Genomic DNA, 17,551 nt, shown 5'->3' with positions numbered 1-17,551 from the left:
AGGCTTATGGTTTAAAGAGGAGGATTCCACCCTCTCAAATCAAAAGCGCACTCCACTGGGACTGTTAGTGCTTTGGGGGAGTGCATCACCAAGCTTCCATGGTCTTCAGTCCATACATTTACCGTCAGGTGAATGTAAAAAGGCATGAGGATATCACTTTTGGGCGTAGTGTGCTGCAGGCAGCAGTATAACTCCTCTAGTCTCATGTTGCCCTAATTCTGTTGTGTCTCCCTCCCCTCTGTTGGCGTTGCTCTGGGACATCCCACATAGTAAATACTATGGCTCTGTGTCCCGTGATGTACGATTAAGAAAATAGGATTTTTAAAACAGCTTACCTGTAAAATCCTTTTCTTTGAAGTACATCACGGGACACAGAGGTCCCTCCCCTCTTTCTGGTATACATGTGTATTGCTTTGCTACAAAAACTGAAGTACTCCCAGTAGTGGGAGGGGTTATATAGGGAGTGAACTTCCTATCTTAGGGTGTGCCAGTGTCCATCACCTGAAGGTGGCTTATAACCCACATAGTAATTACTGTTGCTCTGTGTCCCGTGATGTACTTCAAAGAAAAGGATTTTACAGGTAAGCTGTTATAAAAATCCTATTTTTCATGAAGTCTGCTGCCTCAGTTTTTATGATGGCAATTTGTATATACTCCAGAATGTTATGAAGAGTGATGAATAAATTGCAAAGTCCCTCTTTGCCATGAAAATGAACTTTGCCATCCCAAAAATGAAATATTTCCACTTCATTTCAGCCCTGCCACAAAAGGACCAGCTGACGACATGCCAGTGATTCTCTCATTAACACAGGTGTCAGTGTTGTTGAGGACAGGACTAGAAATCACTCTGCAATGCTAACTGAGTTAGAATAACAGCCTGGAAGCTTTAAAAAGAAGGTGGTGCTTAAAATCGTTGTTTCCTCCTCTGTTAACCATGGTTACCTGCAGTCATCATTGCTTTGCACAAAAAGTTATTCACAGGCAAGGATATTGCTGCTATGAAGATTGCACCTAAATCATCCATTTATCAGATTATCAAGAACTTAAAGGAGAGAGGTTTAGTTGTTGTATAGAAGGCATCAAGGCGCCAAAGAAAAGAAAGCGAGGACCATGTCCTACAGTTGATTCAGCTGCAGGAACGGGGCATCACCAGTGCAGAGCTTGCTCAGGAATGAGAGCGACCATGTGTGAGTTCATCTGCATGCACAGTGAGGCAAAGACTTTTGGAGGATGGCCTGGTGTTAAGAAGGGCAGCAAAGAAGCCATTTGTCTCCAGGAAAAACATCAGGGACAGACTGATATTCTGCAAAAGGTATAGGCATTGGACTGCTGAGGACTGGGGTAAATTCATTTTCTCTGATGAATCCCCTTTCCGATTGTTGGAGGCATCCGGAAAAAACCTTGTCCGGAGAAGAAAAGGTGAGCGCTACCATCAGTCCTGTGTCACTATTTTTTCTTAAGTTCACAGCCATGAATAAAGAATGGTACAAAAACATCCTCTGAGAGCAACTTCTCCCAACCATCCAAAGACCAGTTTGGTGACGAACAATGCCTTTTCCAGTATGGTGGAGCACCTTGCCGTAAGGCAAAAGTGATAACCCAGTGGCTTGGGGAACAAAACATCGAAATTTCGGGTCCATGGCCAGGAAACTCCCCACACCTTAATCCCATTGAGGACCCAACTTGTGGTCAGTCCTCAAGAGGTGGGTGAACAAAAAAACCCCACAAATTCTGACAAACTTCAGGCATTGATTATGCAAGCATGGGCTGCAATCAGTCAGGATGTGGCCCAGAAGTTGATTGACAGCATGCCGTGGTAAATTAGAGAGGTCTTCAAAAAGAAGGGTAACACTGCAAATATTGACTCTTTGCATAAACTTATTGTAATTGTCAACAAAAGCCTTTGACACTTATGAAATGCTTGTAATTACCGTATACCATAGTAACATCTGTCAAAAATCTAAAAACACTGAGGCATCAGACTGTGAAAATGTATATGTGTTATTCTCAAAACTTTTAGCCATGTCTGTACACTGTTACTTTGGTAACATTATATTGCTCTGGTCTACTAACCTTCTATGAGGAGGTGAGTTGCCAGCTAGATAAAGGAAGGCCCGTAGACGTGGTGTATCTGGATTTTGCAAAAGCATTTGACACAGTTCCCCATAAACGTTTACTGTACAAAATAAGGTCAGTTGGCATGGCCCATGGGGAGAGTACATGGATTAAAAACTGGCTACAAGGATGAGTTCAGAGGGTGGTGATAAATGGGGAGTACTCGGAATGGTCAGGGGTGGGTAGTGGGGTCCCCTAGGGTTCTGTGCTGGGACCAATCCTGTTTAATTTATTCATAAACGACCTCGAGGATGGGGTAAACAGTTCAATCTCTGTATTTGCAGACGATACTAAGCTAAGCAGGGCAATAACTTCTCCGCAGGATGTGGAAACCTTGCAAAAAGATCTGAACACATTAATGGGGTGGGCAACTACATGGCAAATGAGGTTCAAAGTAGAAAAATGTAAAATAATGCATTTGGGTGGCAAAAATATGAATGCAATCTATACACTGGGGGGGGGGGGGACCTCTGGGGAAATCTAGGATGGAAAAGGACCTGGGGGTCCTAGTAGATGACAGGCTCCGCAATGGCATGCAATGCCAAGCTGCTGCTAACAAAGCAAACTGAATATTGGCATGCATTAAAAAGGGGATCAACTCCAGAGATAAAACGGTAATTCTCCTGCTCTACAAGACTCTGGTCCGGCCACACCTAGAGTATGCTGTCCAGTTCTTGGCACCAGTCCTCAGGAAGGATGTACTGGAATTGGAGCGAGTACAAAGAAGGGCAACAAAGCTAATAAAGGGTCTGGAGGATATTCGTTATGAGGAAAGGTTGCGAGCACTGAACTTATTCTCTCTGGAGAAGAGACGCTTGAGAGGGGATATGATTTCAATATACAAATACCGTACTGGTGACCCCACAATAGGGATAAAACTTTTTCGCAGAAGAGAGTTTAAAAAGACTCGTGGCCACTCAATAAAATTAGAAGAAAAGAGGTTTAACCCTAAACTACGTAGAGGGTTCTTTACTGTAAGAGCGGCAAGGATGTGGAATTCCCTTCCACAGGCTGTGGTTTTCATGGGTGGGCATCGATAGTTTCAAGAAACGATTAGATAAGCACCTGAATGACCACAACATACAGGGATATACAATGTAATACTGACATATAATCACACACATAGGTTGGACTTGATGGACTTGTCTTTTTTTAACCTCACCTACTATGTAACTATATGTCATAGTGTGTTAAAAAAAAAATGGTAAAAGTTTATTCGAAAATAAAATACTATTTTTTTTTTTTTTTTTGTACTGTCACCAGTCGGTGTCCCTGATTACCGCCACACCGTTATATGATAACACTGTACTGCACTGATGACAGTGTGTTAAAAGAAGAAAAAAAAAACTTGCAATGCCTTACTAAATACTTTTGACTCTCTACTTTCCAAAAAGGGGTCATTTTGGGGGTATTTGTACTATCCTGGTCCTTTCAACCTCAAAAAATGAGGCTGCGTCAGTACATCAATAGTTTGTGTACTCTATAACTTTCACACAGACTAAATATTATACACTGATTTGGGTTATTTTCACTAATGAAATGTAGCAGAATACACTTTGACCTAGATTTATGAAGAACAATTATTTATTTGCAAAATTGTATAACTGCAACAAAGAAAAACGCATATTTTGTTTTCAAAATTTTCAGTCTTTTTTTTGTTTAGCAAAAAGTAAAAAACCCAGTGGTGATTAAATACGACCAAATAAAAGCTCTAGTTGTGTGAACAAAATGATCAAAATTTAGTTTGGGTACAGTGTTGCATGACCCCACAATTGTCATTCAAAGTGCGACAGCGCTAAAAGCTGAAAATTGGCCTGGGCGGGAATGGGGTAAAAGTGCCTGGTATTGAAGTGGTTAAAGGAGTTCACCTTTTGTAATGCATTACATGTTAAACCCTGAACATGTTACAGATGCACCAGCCTCTGCTCCCCCCGAAGGCACGGTCTGACTGCTAGTGGGGGTTCTTCTCCGTCCTGCTAACTGTCGCAATCTGCAAAAAATGGGGCCGTGCTGGGCTTCACCTGCCTGGCTGTGTCATCCATTCACAGTGTTCTGTGAATGGGAGAACTACAAGGTCCCGACAGCCTTTGCAGCTGTCTGCTTCTAGTTCTCAATGAACTACCACTTCCCTGTTGAGCGCTGTGGTAGTTAATTAAGTCTTCCTGTCACAGTGTAACTGCCTGGTCGTATCGGAGTTATGGCCAGACAGACACCTACAGTCTGTCTGGCCACTACACCCACAATCTGCTGATCATAGGTGCAATGCTTTACAGGTCCACTGCAAAAAAAATGTGCATTTGTTTATTTTGTAAAGGTGAACTTATTTTTTAGGACGACTCTTCAGCATCAAAGAATTGGTCCCCCAGATTGTATAGGGGACAATAATAGTAGTTTACACAATGATTACCTGGACATACTTTATGTAGCTATGTTTTGACTGTGTCACTTATATCTCTGCAATGGATTTACAAAAGTATGACTAAAACAGGGATCTTCAAACTACGGCCCTCCAGCTGTTACGAAACTACACGTCCCATGAGGCATTGTAAAACTCTGACATTCACAGACATGACTAGGCATGATGGGAATTGTAGTTCCTGAACAACTGGAGGGCCATCATTTGGTGACCCCTGGACTAAAACAATGTAATCTGCCAAATAAGCTGGTCATGTGTGTTCCTGTTGGTACATTTTAAAGACTGTATGGTTCCATCAGTCATCCTTCAATAAAGAAATTGTTGGCAGAACCATGTCAGGAAAAATCTGTTGATCCCTGGTGTTCAAGTGGCAGGAGGAAGGTCCGGCTTCAGAGTGGAGAGGAATGCTTCATGTCATCTAAACATGTTTTACGGTAGGTTGGCGTTTAAGATTTTACTGGCTGCATAAGTGTCAGGGACCAGTGATGCATAGATGACAATCATTGATGCTTCACTATCAAACAAATACAACTTAAGCTTCAAATATCAGTAATTAGAGTTAAATTAAAATACAGTAAAGGACCCACCCTTCGATTGTAGGAGCATTGCAGTGACTCTGTTAAATAGTGTACAAGGCATGATGCATGAGCAGCAAATGTCTACATGTCAGTGAGACCTATCGTCTTCCCTGCATATATCCCCAGCAACACAGCCCTGTACACCCAGGCATACGAGGACACCAACAAAATCCCAGCACTCACTAAAGTGCACACAAACCCTTTTTGAACATAAGCTGATGATGGAAAGACTGGTCTATAAAACTCCTGTATATGAAATTCTGTGTGTATACATTTGTGTTTATATATTTTGCTAAGAGAGCTGAGCCTTATTACACAAAGTTGTTTTGTGGTCAGGTTGGTAATGGCAAGCTGTCGTGTCCTTTCAGTTGTTATGGAACAGTGTCCTCCCTAAATGGTGAGCCTGAGCAAGGAGTATCAGTGGAAGCTGTGGGACAGAAAAACTGTGCAATTTATGGTGAAGATACAGTCACAGATGAGGAGGGGAAATTCAGACTCCGTGGTTTAAGGGTAAGTAGGAAGTTTTACCTGACAAACATAGGGGTTACAGTACATGAGTGTCAACATAAAACCAAGTCAAATGCAGCATTCTTTTTGTAAAAATATGTTTTGCATTGTGATGCGTATTCACATTGAAATTCATTGGCTTGCATAAAAGTATTGCATGGCAAAAGTAACAATCAGTGTATGTGAACACTGCTTTATATGATTCGATTTAGTCCTTCAAAAAGCAAAAAGGCAAACATTCACGTACACTAAGGGGGAGACTTTCTAAAACTGATGCACACAGAATCTGGTGCAGCTGTGCATAGTAACCAGGCAGCCTCAAGGTTTTATTGTCAAAGCTTAAATGAACAATCTGAAGTTAGAAGCTGATTGGTTACTATGCACAGCTGCACCAGATTCTGTGTGCACCAGTTTTCGTAAATCTCCCCCTAAGCCTATCGCAACACTGCTTTCATTATCACCTTTTCAGAGCATCAAAAAACTAAAATGTAAAGGAAAATTTAATGCAGTTGCGTAAGTTACAAAGTTTTAATTCCTTCTGTTTTTGTATTGGGAACATGTAGATTTTGTATAGTGGTTCTGTGTTTTTGTGAATGTGTTACTTAAAGCGGTAGTAAACTGCAGCTGAAGAAAAAAATTCCTCTGCAAAGCAATGTCATAATGTGCTAGTAGTATGTATCACTATGACATAACCCCTGCGCATGCATGCGGGAGCTGCTATTTACGGCACGGGCACTGTATGCCGGACCTTCAGAGTGCATTCGCCGGGGACGTCATCGGCGGCATGCACTCTGAATATCTCCTAAACACTGCAAGCTTAAAGAGATAAGCCTTATTATATTAAGTTTAAACCATATACAACAACAAAAAAAGGATTTTTTTTTTTTTTTGTGGCATATTATATTCTCTACTGTCCATTTAGGTACATTGCCCAATAGTATGCACTCTAGGGTTATTCTGCTGCCTACAGTGGGGAAAATATTTATTTGATACCCTACAGATTTTGTACGTTTGCCCACTTACAGAGAAACAAAGGGTCTATAATTTTTATCATATGTGTATTTTAAATGATGGAGATAAAATATCAACCAAAAATCCAGAAAAAACACCTAAAACAAATGCTATAAATTTAAGTTGCAGTTCAGAGAGTAAAAAAATATTTGATCCCCAAGCAAAACATGACTTAGTACCTGGTGGCGAAACCCTTGCTGGCAAGCACAGAGGTAAGATGTTTCTTGTAGTTCCTGACCAGGTTTGCACACATCTCAGGAGGGATTTTGGTCCACTCTTCTTTACAGATCTTCCCTAAATCCTTAAGGTTTCTAGGCTGTCTCTTGGCAACTTGAAGTTTTAGCTTCCTCCATAAATTTTCTATAGGATTTAGGTCTGGTGACTGACTAGGGCACTCCTTGACCTTAATGTGCTTCTTCTTCAGCCACTCCTTTGTTGCCTTGGCGGTATGTTTTGGGTCGTTGTCATGCTGGAAGACCCATTCACGACCCATCTTCAGTGTTATGAAAGAAGGTTCTCATCCAAGATTTTACAATACATGTCCCCTCAATGCAGCAAAGTCGGTCTGTACCTATAGCAGAGAAACAGCCCCAAAACATAATGTTTCCATGGGGGGGTAAAAGTACTAGTTTACCCCAGATACAAGATGTAAGGATCAAATACATCGGTCAATGCCTTTATATTCTGCATTGGAATTTTCTTTTGTTTCTCTAAGCTAGTTTTCAAAACTCACAAGTCTTCTTCCACCCCATTAGGCTCAGGAGGTCCAAAGGTCTTTGGCAAACTTAGGGGTCCAAGCCTGCAGATAAACCAGCTTTCACATGAAGTTTCATCCCCAACCAGCTCCAGCATAGGTGGGGCTGCTGGATGGCTTTTGCAGAAATTTGGAAGGTTTGCAAAGCCGAAGTATGGGTGCAGTGGTAGTAACCAAATGCTACAAAATAGAATTTAACCTCCTCCTTCCACTTTGATTTCACCTCTTCCTGTGCCCTATCAACATCAGACAGACCTTCTTTTAGTGATTCAGGGATTGTTAAACCAGGTGGTTTTCATGTTTGTTCTTCCAGCCGAATGATTTAAAGGTTAAAACTTGTTTTATGGTTCTGAAACCCAAAAGAGGCGCTTGTCCTATCTTGGATTTAAAAGATCTCAATGTCTTTTGTTTTGTTTTTGTTTTTTTTATTTTTTTGAGTTTCACATGAAATCTATTTGGTTAGTTGTCTGCCTCCATTATGAAGACTTTGCATCCATCAACATAAAAGATGCCTGTTTACATAATCTTTTCAGGTAATCTAATAGAAAAAGGGGCGGGTTAACTTGGGCTACTCCAAACAATGATGCCCAGTAACACCTGTGGTGATGAAAGGACTATCTCGGTACCCAGTGATTGGAAACGAGTAATATATTAAAAAATATACATTTATTGGAGAGTATACAAAAAATACAATCACAACAAGACAAATGGAAGAATTGTTGTAGAAAGTAGCATTGGATTAACAATTATGTGCTCTAAAACCCATCTGATGGATGGGAACAAATTGATGCAGGTAAAGACGATTCCTCAACAAGTTTTGCAACGTGTGTCGCTTCTTCAGGGTGGGTCAACCAGAGCATCTAAAAATAGATACGGTCTCATAGTTACTTAGATATTACACAGGTTTTTCACCTTAATTATGGCTAAGCTACCAGATGAAACAAAATTGATGGAGTTTGATGAAAAACAGTGTAACTCACCAATGGAAACTCAAAGAGGACATCAAACGGCTATTGAGACACCCTGATCGGGTGTCTCACCCCGGGCGGACACGGGAGGCAATGAACGTGGAGCCGGCTAGAATTGTGTAAAGAGAGGATCTATATGTAACGGTGATGTGGCATCCACACTCGAGCGCACACACACGGGAATTGAGACAAGGAAAAGTAAAAAGAAAGAACAGGGGAGAAAGAGGGAACAAGAAGAGACTGGGGGGGGTGGCAAAAAAAGTAGGGGGGAAAAGGGGGGGAGGAGGAAGGGGGGGAAGGAAGGAGGGGGAGGGGGGAAAGAAAAGGAGTGCGAGGAAGGGGGTACAGGGTAGGAGGGGGAAGGGAGAGAGGGAGGGAAAGGAGAGAAGGGAAGAGAGGAAAAAGGAATGAGGAGGAACTGGATGGAGCAGTAGTGATAAGACATTGCCAGAAGAATAAAGTGGAAATGGGAAAAACCAAAATAGTGTGCAAGGAGTAAAGCTGGATGGTACCCACCCTATAGTATCCTTGGTTAAATCTGGCACCCGGGAATGACAGCACACTGTATTGGCTCGCAAAACTGTGTTAATCAAGCCCAGACAAGAGGGAGCAAAATCATCCTTACAAAAAACTACTTTATGTTTATGGATCACACTTACTTGCAAATCCAGGGAGTAGCAATGGGTACTTCCTGCGCACCCTGTTAGGCGAACTTGTTTCTGGGGGGATGGGAACGGTCAATTTTCAGTGATGAAACACTTCAACCATTCTTGAACTATGTACTCTGCTGGCATAGATTCATAGACGACCTGTTCGTTATATGGACCGGCACTGAGCAACTATTCACTGAGTTTATTAAACTTCTCAACATTGATCAATTCAACTTGCGATTTACGTTTTCTTATGATCTTCAATGTATCTCCTTTTGGATCTCAATATCATTAAAAACAATCTGGGAGGTTTGGTGATCTCTTCCGCATGCCTTCTGCGGGCAATACTCTGCTATATGCCTCAAGTTCACATCCCTGCCCTCTGGTGCGGAGCATTCCTTACGCCCAGTATCTCAGACTGAGACGTAACTGCACAGAGGACGGGGACTTTCTCACTCAGGCGGCTGCTCTCCGTGAATGCCTCCTGATTTGAGGTCATACTCGTACTAATTTGAGAAAGGCCTTTAATAAGGCCTACGCCCGCACACGACAATCCCTACTCTATGGCGCTCCTCGGCCTGATCAGCTGGCTACGGTGAAGATTGTCACCATATTTTCCACCCATCACAATACACTTCGCACAATATTATCCAACCACTGGCACCTCTTAACGGACCACCACATCCTGGGAAAGGATGTGAGATCGACACCAGGGCCAATCAACATTGTTCTGAGGGCCCCCGTGGCACCTTTCGATGAGCAACTTGTCCTAAATGCCCGTGGATCCTGGAGGGGGTACTAGCTTTTTACTTCCCAATAGAGAAACTTACTTCCCTCCCCAACATGCCAATTGCGCCACCAGAGGCGTGATTTACCTGATGGTCTGTGCCTGCAAGGCCTTCTATGTAGGCAAGACCATCAGGGAACTACGCCAAAGGATGGGCGATCACTTATATTGTGCGTCTAATGGCACGCTAACTTCGGTAGGCTGCCATGTTGGCATTCATCACTGTTCTCAATCAGAATTCGCTAATTTTTTTGTGTTGGAAGTTATTCCTGAGGACCCGCGAGGTGGTGACTGGGATCGCGAGATCCTGAGACGTGAGGCTCTCTGGATCGAGCGACTCGATGCTCTCACCCCTCCAGGACTCAATGAAGTACACTCATACAGACATTTCCTTAAATTAATTTTTGACCATCGCCTCCATACCTTTCCCCCCCTCCCCTTCCCCCTTCTCCCTACCTTAGCCTCTGCCCCCCCCTTCCTTCATTCACTCCCCCCCCCCTTCCTTTCCCTCACCTTTTTCGTGTGGTTTAAGGTATGTCTAGTCCTATGTTGGACTCAGGTGCAAAATATCTATTTACTATCCCGCTGCACCCCATGTTCACTGTGTACCTCTGGACCCCGTTAGCAATTAATGCTTGATTTAAACTGCTGTCTATATTACTTTTGCAAGATTTTAATCTTGAACATTCATGGTGAGATCCCTCGTTTTGTAAATATTCTATTCATTTATTGCAATTACTTTTTGAGTATTATATCTGACTGAACCGTGTCTTTCCCTTTGTGGTGTGGCAGTTATTTACCTATTCCTGCCACTCGAGGGGATATCGTTTCAGTTCTGATATACCTTGTGCCGCTCCCAGCACATGCGCACTGGGAGCAGCGGACCTGATGACATTGATACCTGGCGTGCGCCGGCCCTTGACGTCTTCCGGGTTGGAGGCTTATAAGGTGGCTTTGGCCGCCTTTAGTGGAACAGCTCACACCCCCGGGAATGCTCGCTTTGATAAACACAACTTAAGGTAAGCCCTTTGAGGAGGAATTGACGGCCCAAGTCTCTGGTTCACAGGACGCTGGAGCTGGGCTCTTTCCTCCATGTTGACTACTTACATTGAATACCCACTATCTTGTTTCCACTCTGTTCTTTTTAGATCAAGCTGGCCACTGTTTAACTCACAAGCCAACTATACTGCTGCTATCTTGCTCCCTCTTGTCTGGGCTAGATTTAACCAAGGATACTATAGGGTGGGTACCATCCAGCTTTACTCCTTGCACACTATTTTGGTTTGTCCCATTTTCACTTTATTCTCCTGGCAATGTCTTATCACTACTGCTCCGTCCAGCTCCTCCTCATTCCTTTTTCCTCTCTTCCCTTCTCTCCTTTCCCTCCCTCTCTCCCTTCCCCCTCCTACCCTGCACCCCCCTTCCTTTCCCTCCCCCCCTCCTCGCACTCCTTTTCTCCCCCCCCCTACTTTTTTCCCCCCTTCCCCCCTTCCCCCCCTCCTGTCTTTTCTTGTTCCCTCTTTCTCCCCCCCGTCTTTTCTTGTTCCCTATTTCTCACCTGTTCTTTCTTTTTACTTTTTCTTTTCTTTGTCTCAATTCCCCTGTGTTTGCTCGAGTGTGGATCCCACATCGCCGTTACATATAGATCCTCTCTTTACATAATTCTAGCCGGCTCCACGTTCATTGCCTTCCGTGTCCGCCCGGTGTGAGACACCCGATCAGGGTGTCTCAATAGCCGTTTGATGCCCTCTTTGGGTTTCCATTGGTGAGTTACACTGTTTTTCATCAAACTCCATCAATTTTGTTTCATCTGGTAGCTTAGCCATAATTAAGGTGAAAAACCTGTGTAATATCTATGTAACTATGAGACCGTATCTGTCTATTTTTAGATGCTCTGGTTGACACCTCCTGAAGAAGCAACACAGGTCGCGAAACTTGTTGAGGAATCATCTACCTGCATCAATTTGTTCCCATCCATCAGATGGGTTTTAGAGCACATAATTGTTAATCCAATGCTACTTTCTACAACAATTCTTCCATTTGTCTTGTTGTGATTGTATTTTTTGTATACTCTCCAATAAATGTATATTTTTTAATATAATATTACTCGTTTCCAATCACTGGGTACCGAGATAGTCCTTTCATCACCACAGGTGTTACTGGGCATCATTGTTTGGAGTAGCCCAAGTTAGCCCGCCCCTTTTTCTATTAACTTAATTAGGATGATGGTACCCACCCCTACCTATACTTCACATACCAAGTGAGGCATCACACAATTTAACTTTTCAGGTAATCTGCAAATTCTTTGCTTTACTGAGGGCCACACTCACTATCAGTTTTTGCCCTTCTGTTCATTGCCATGGCCCCAAGTATTCATAGAGATCCTGTCACCAGTTCTGGCTGCAAGAACCAGTCCTCTGTCTCTGGAAATCAATGTGTCAGTCATGATGCGAACCTTGAGGTCCTCAGATTGATCCGAACTTTGGGCAGTCATCTCTGATTCAATCATATCGCTTGAAGTAGTTGATCCTTCTCCTGGATACCTTTCAGGCCTAGTTCTTCTTACATAAGCTAAAGATGCAGAATCTGGTTTGGCAACTATTTTCAGATGTTGGTCTTCCCTGCAGAGCTGCATGCAAATGCTGGGATGGATGGTATCCACCTTCAAAGTACTCAATTTCACTCCAGAAAGCTACAACTGAATATTCTCAGTGTGGGACACTTCCAGCTTCTCCCTAGAAAAGATGATCTGGTTACATCCTTAAACTTAAATGTCATTGTGGCTTCTGTCCTCAACATTGTCAGAGGGCAGTTTTTTTTTATTTTTTTATTCTCTTCGATTGGAAGATTGTTACAAAGAACACCAGTCTTCTGCATTGGGGCGGATTTCTGGATCATCTGTTTAGCATTGTTGATCTCAGGAAGAATTGAAGCTTCTAGTCAACATCCAAGAGTTATGAGATAACCCGATCTATGTATATTCACCACAGAAACCTTTACCTCAGTTACTTCAAAGGAATGGCGTTAAGAGTGGGCTGCCCAGTGGCTATTTGGTTAGCGCTCTCACCTAGCAGTACTAGGGTCGCCGGTTCAAATCCCAACCACGACACTGCCTGCCAAGAATTTGCATGTTCTCCCTGTGCTGTGTGGGTTTCCTCCGTGTACTCCACTTTCCTCCTACACTTCAAAGACTTGCTGATAGGTTAACTGGCTCCTGTCTAATTGGCCCTAGTGTATGAATGTGAGTTAGATTGTAGGCTCCTTGAGGCAGGAACTGATGTGAATGTACAATATATATGGAAAGCGCTGCGGTAATTGACACTATAAAATTACCTCTAATAAATTTCAGTCATTCTCGGTATGGAACACAGACCTCATTCAGCTGATGGCGGATGTTCCAAGCCTTCGAACAGATCAACAAGATTTGTTCTTATATGGGAGATTTACCCTGCTATGCTTTTTGGCTTTTTATGATCTGGCTTTTGAAACCCAGGTTCTAAATGGCAAGGGCATTTTGGTTTCTGTAATCTCAACCATGTTGAAAGCTCAAAGTTTTCTTCCAGCAAGTTTTATCATTGAAAGTGGAAAACCCCTAGATATGTGGCACTCAATGTTAGTAACTCTGGGGGAAGCTCAGACTAGTGCATACTGGAAAGCTTGCCCTCATAGATCCCACATTTCTGACCTTTATGAAATCACAGCAGTAGGTCTCAGTGCTCCTGGTAAATGGGTATCCAAATATAAGAATTCAAGAAAACAAAATCCAGGGCACTCATGGCATATTGTGCTGCTTTATAAAGAAGAACGACATGGCGGGAGTTCCCCAAGATTTTGTTTGGTGTGAGTCCTGTATGAGGGTGGAACAACACTCTCTAAGCAACGCTCGAAGCATCATCAAGGTCAGGTGTCTGCATGTTGTCTGTTCTTTTAGTACCAGCATCTTGCTAATCATTTGCTGACTAATACCTATTGCAAGGGTATTATTTTTACATCACTTATGTAGCTGTACAAAACTACTTTGGTATCAGTCCCAGACTCAAGTAGTAAAATCCACATGGGAAGCGATGGGGAAAAGGGGAACTTTGTGATACCCACAAAATATAAGCCATGTGTAGGGATAAAATCGAATATTTATTGAAATCTCATTAAAAGTAAACCCAAGAAGAATAGTCTAGGGAAAATTCAAGAACCATACACGCTCTAAAAAATAATAAAAAAATATAGAATTTAAACAAAAAATGGCAATAAGCCATGTGACATTGTGTAGTGATCCTGATTGCATAGGTCCAGAGCCACGATGCATTTTGACTCATTAAGTCTTCCTCAGGGGGATGACAGTAGTTAGCATACCAGAAGGATCTCTAAAATACATACAAAAATCAGTATACACAGAAAAAAGTACAATAAACAATTCAGAGTATCCAACACTAATAAAGTATGGTCATAGTGCACTTACATGATTAAAATTTACAGACATCATATATTATGCTGGAGGTCCACAAAGAAAGAGGCAAAAAAATACCAAGCATCGGAAAACGTGTCCAAAGCACAAGGGAAATTAAAGAAATCAACCTGGGTGGCTGGTGTATTCCTAACAAATAAAGTAATAAATATGAAAAAAGATGGAAAAATAAAATGTAGATTCATTTGCGACCAAGAAAAATACAAATAAGTCTGTGTAAAGAGAGGTGTAGCGCTTATTTAAATAAAGTCCATATAAATTAAAGTTCAAAATGAGTCCAAGTAACCTTGAAGTGAATACTGGTACGCTGGATAGTAAAGCCATCCCCAACACCCAATAATACTGACTCTTACCCTCAAATAAAGGGATATGCACAGTGGATAACCAAATGGTAATACCAGCGAGCCTCAACAGCAACTAGAACCACTCCACCAGGGGTATACTGATCACAGTGCACAGGTATGGATATCAATATTCAAACTCCACCATCGACCGCCAGGAAAACCAATCGAGGATCCTCACTTCAGCAATAGTACTCTCAGGGATGAAGAGAAGAATGCTCATTGCGCAGACATCCAGTAAATGTGTTTAGTAAAAAAATTAATTTAAACTCACATGTTCTCAGTAGAAGTCAAGCATATGGAAACGACTAGCGTTTCCAACCAACAAAATGGCCGATGCTTCCCGGTCCAAGTTCGCGTCCCACGCTCCAGCTCCTCCCTACACATTTCGTCATCAAATGAGGGGCGTGGCTTAGGCATGTAATGCTGCTATTTATAAAGGGGACAACTTGCACAAATTCTGGATATTAGCTGCATTCCAGGGAATCGGAAACGCAATCACAGGCCACTCACACTTAAGGGCGACTCATATATATGAAAAATTCTCACCTTGTAACATATAAAAACATCTATAGAAATTAAATAAAAACACTATTGAGCGTGCGGGACACTGTTAGTTATTAAAACCAGTCTGTTCCTATAATAAACGAATGAGCCCAGAAAGCAGCGCCATCTTGTGGTAGTAAATAATAATACATCAAAAACAATGCATAAAACTAATACAATGTTTAGACAGAGAAGAATAGGTATATGTAACACATGCGGAGATGTCGATTAATCTAAAGATAGACAAATAAACATATCTTATATGAAATTGATCTCAAACTAAAACAATTACATTAACATCATATCAACTGTTATTAATAAAGGAATTAATATCCCACTCGATGTTCATTCCAAATGGGGCATACGTGCTTGATAGATCCATCTCGTTTCCAATCTGGAAATCTCCCTGACAGTATTACTGCCCCTCCAGTGGCCAGTAAATTTATCTATCAGGAAGGTGGTACCCTCAGGATTACAACCATGTCGCAAAGCATAATGTTTGGACAGGCTGTGTTTGGGGAATCCCTTCTTAATGTTAGTTACATGCTCGGCCAATCTTGTCTGCAATATGTGGACAGTGCATCCTATGTACTAAAAAATTGCAAAAGGGGGTGCCCTAGGGATTTTATGGGCAAAGGGTAGTAACCAGAAAAAGTAACAAACGTATAAAAAATTATACGAAATGTATTAAATACAAAGCAGTAAGAGCATTAGTTAATGCACAAGGTATATAAACCTAAAAAACAAAATATTCAGACTGAATAGTTATGACGGCTAGATTCTGAGACACACAGTTGTTCTCATAAGAGGCCAAACGAGGTTCGTGTACACAGGAGTCGCAACATGTTTTGGAATATAGGTATGGATAATGCATTCCTTCTTCAGGGACTGATTTGAGACGAGCTGTTTTGTCTGTTAATAAAACAGCAGACCTATCAAAAAGAGTATGGTTTGGATAGTTTGCACTTGGGAACTGCAATCTTTAAGTCTCACCACAGATTTTCTATTGGATTGATGACGTCTGGGCTTTGACTAGGCCATTCCAACACATTTACATGTTTCCCCTTAAACCACTCAAGTGTTGCTTTAGCAGTGTGTTTAGAGTCATTGTCCTGCTGGAAGGTGAACGTCCGTCCTAGCCTCAAATCACACAGAGTGGTACAGGTTTTGCTCAAGAATATCCCTGTATGTAGCACCATCCATCTTTCCCTCAACCTTGACCAGTTTCCCAGTCCCGACTCCTGAAAAACATCCCCACAGCATGATGCTGCCACTACCATGCTTCACTGTGGGGATGATGTTCTTTGGGTGATGTGATGTGTTGGGTTTGCGCCAAACAGCGTTTTCTTTGATGGCCAAAAAGTTCAATTTTAGTCTCATCAGACCAGAGCACCTTCCTCCATACGTTTTGAGAGTCTCCCACATGCCTTTTCACAAACTCAAAACGTGCCATCTTGTTTTTTGCTGAAAGTAATGGCTTTCTTCTTGCCATACTGCCATAAAGCCTAACTATAGAGCGTACGGCTTATTGTCTTCCTATGTACAGATACTCCAGTCTCTGCTGTGGAACTCTGCAGCTACTCCAGGGTTACCTTAGGTCTCTGTGCTGCCTCTGATTAATGCCCTCCTTGCCCGGTCCATGAGTTTTGGTGTGTGGCCGTCTCTTGGCAGGTTTGCTGTTGTGCCATGTTCTTTCCATTTGGTTATGATAGATTTGATAATGCTCCTAAGGATCATCAAAGATTTGGATATTTTTTTATAACCTAACCCTGACTTGTACTTCTCAAAAACATTGTCCCTTACTTGTTTAGAGAGTTCCTTGGTCTTCATGGCAGTGTTTGGTTAGAGGTGCCTCTTGCTTAGGTGTTGCAGACTCTGGGGCCTTTCAAAAAGGTGTGTATATGTAATGACAGATCATGTGACACTTAGATTGCAGACAGGTGGACATCATTTCACTAATTATGTGACTTCTGAAGGTAATTGGTTGCACCAGAGCTTTTTATGGGCTTCATAACAAAGGGGGTGAATACATACGCACATGCCAATTATCAGTTGTTTTTTTTCTGAAAAATAGTTTTATGTATATATTTTTCTCATTTTCACCAACTCAGACTATTGTGTTCTGATCCATCACATATAATTCAGATTAAGGTAAAAAGCCAAGGGGGTGAATATTTTAGCAAGGCACTGTAGACACACACAAAATTCCCAGGTACTGGCTGACTTGGTATGTTTTTGTCGCATATGAATCTATATTTTACTTTTCCAGCTTTTTTCATGTATATTACTTTATTTGTTAAATATACCAGCCACCCACGTTGATTTCTTAGATATCCCTTGTGCTTTGGACAAATGGTTTCAGTTGCTTGGTATTTTTGCCCTTTCTTTGTGGACCTCCCAGTTGTCTGTAAATTAT

At 42.0% G+C, this 17,551-nt stretch overlaps 1 protein-coding gene across 2 annotated transcripts in view; it reads left to right on the top strand.

The window, feature by feature from the left end:
- The window catches only part of LOC141101794 (BOS complex subunit NOMO3-like), a 365,568-nt gene that overhangs the window by 254,247 nt on the left and 93,770 nt on the right, over positions 1–17,551 (top strand). For both annotated transcript variants that reach the window (XM_073591128.1, XM_073591127.1), the window contains one exon: positions 5,478–5,619. In XM_073591128.1, the coding sequence (XP_073447229.1) occupies positions 5,478–5,619 (142 nt within the window). The remainder of the gene's footprint in view (positions 1–5,477; positions 5,620–17,551) is intronic.

Source organism: Aquarana catesbeiana, linkage group LG06 (assembly GCF_042186555.1).
Source record: "Aquarana catesbeiana isolate 2022-GZ linkage group LG06, ASM4218655v1, whole genome shotgun sequence".
Taxonomy (NCBI): Eukaryota; Metazoa; Chordata; class Amphibia; order Anura; family Ranidae; genus Aquarana; species Aquarana catesbeiana.
The sequence above is the reverse complement of the archived record's forward strand: the minus strand, read 5'-3'. Positions and strand labels throughout refer to the sequence as shown.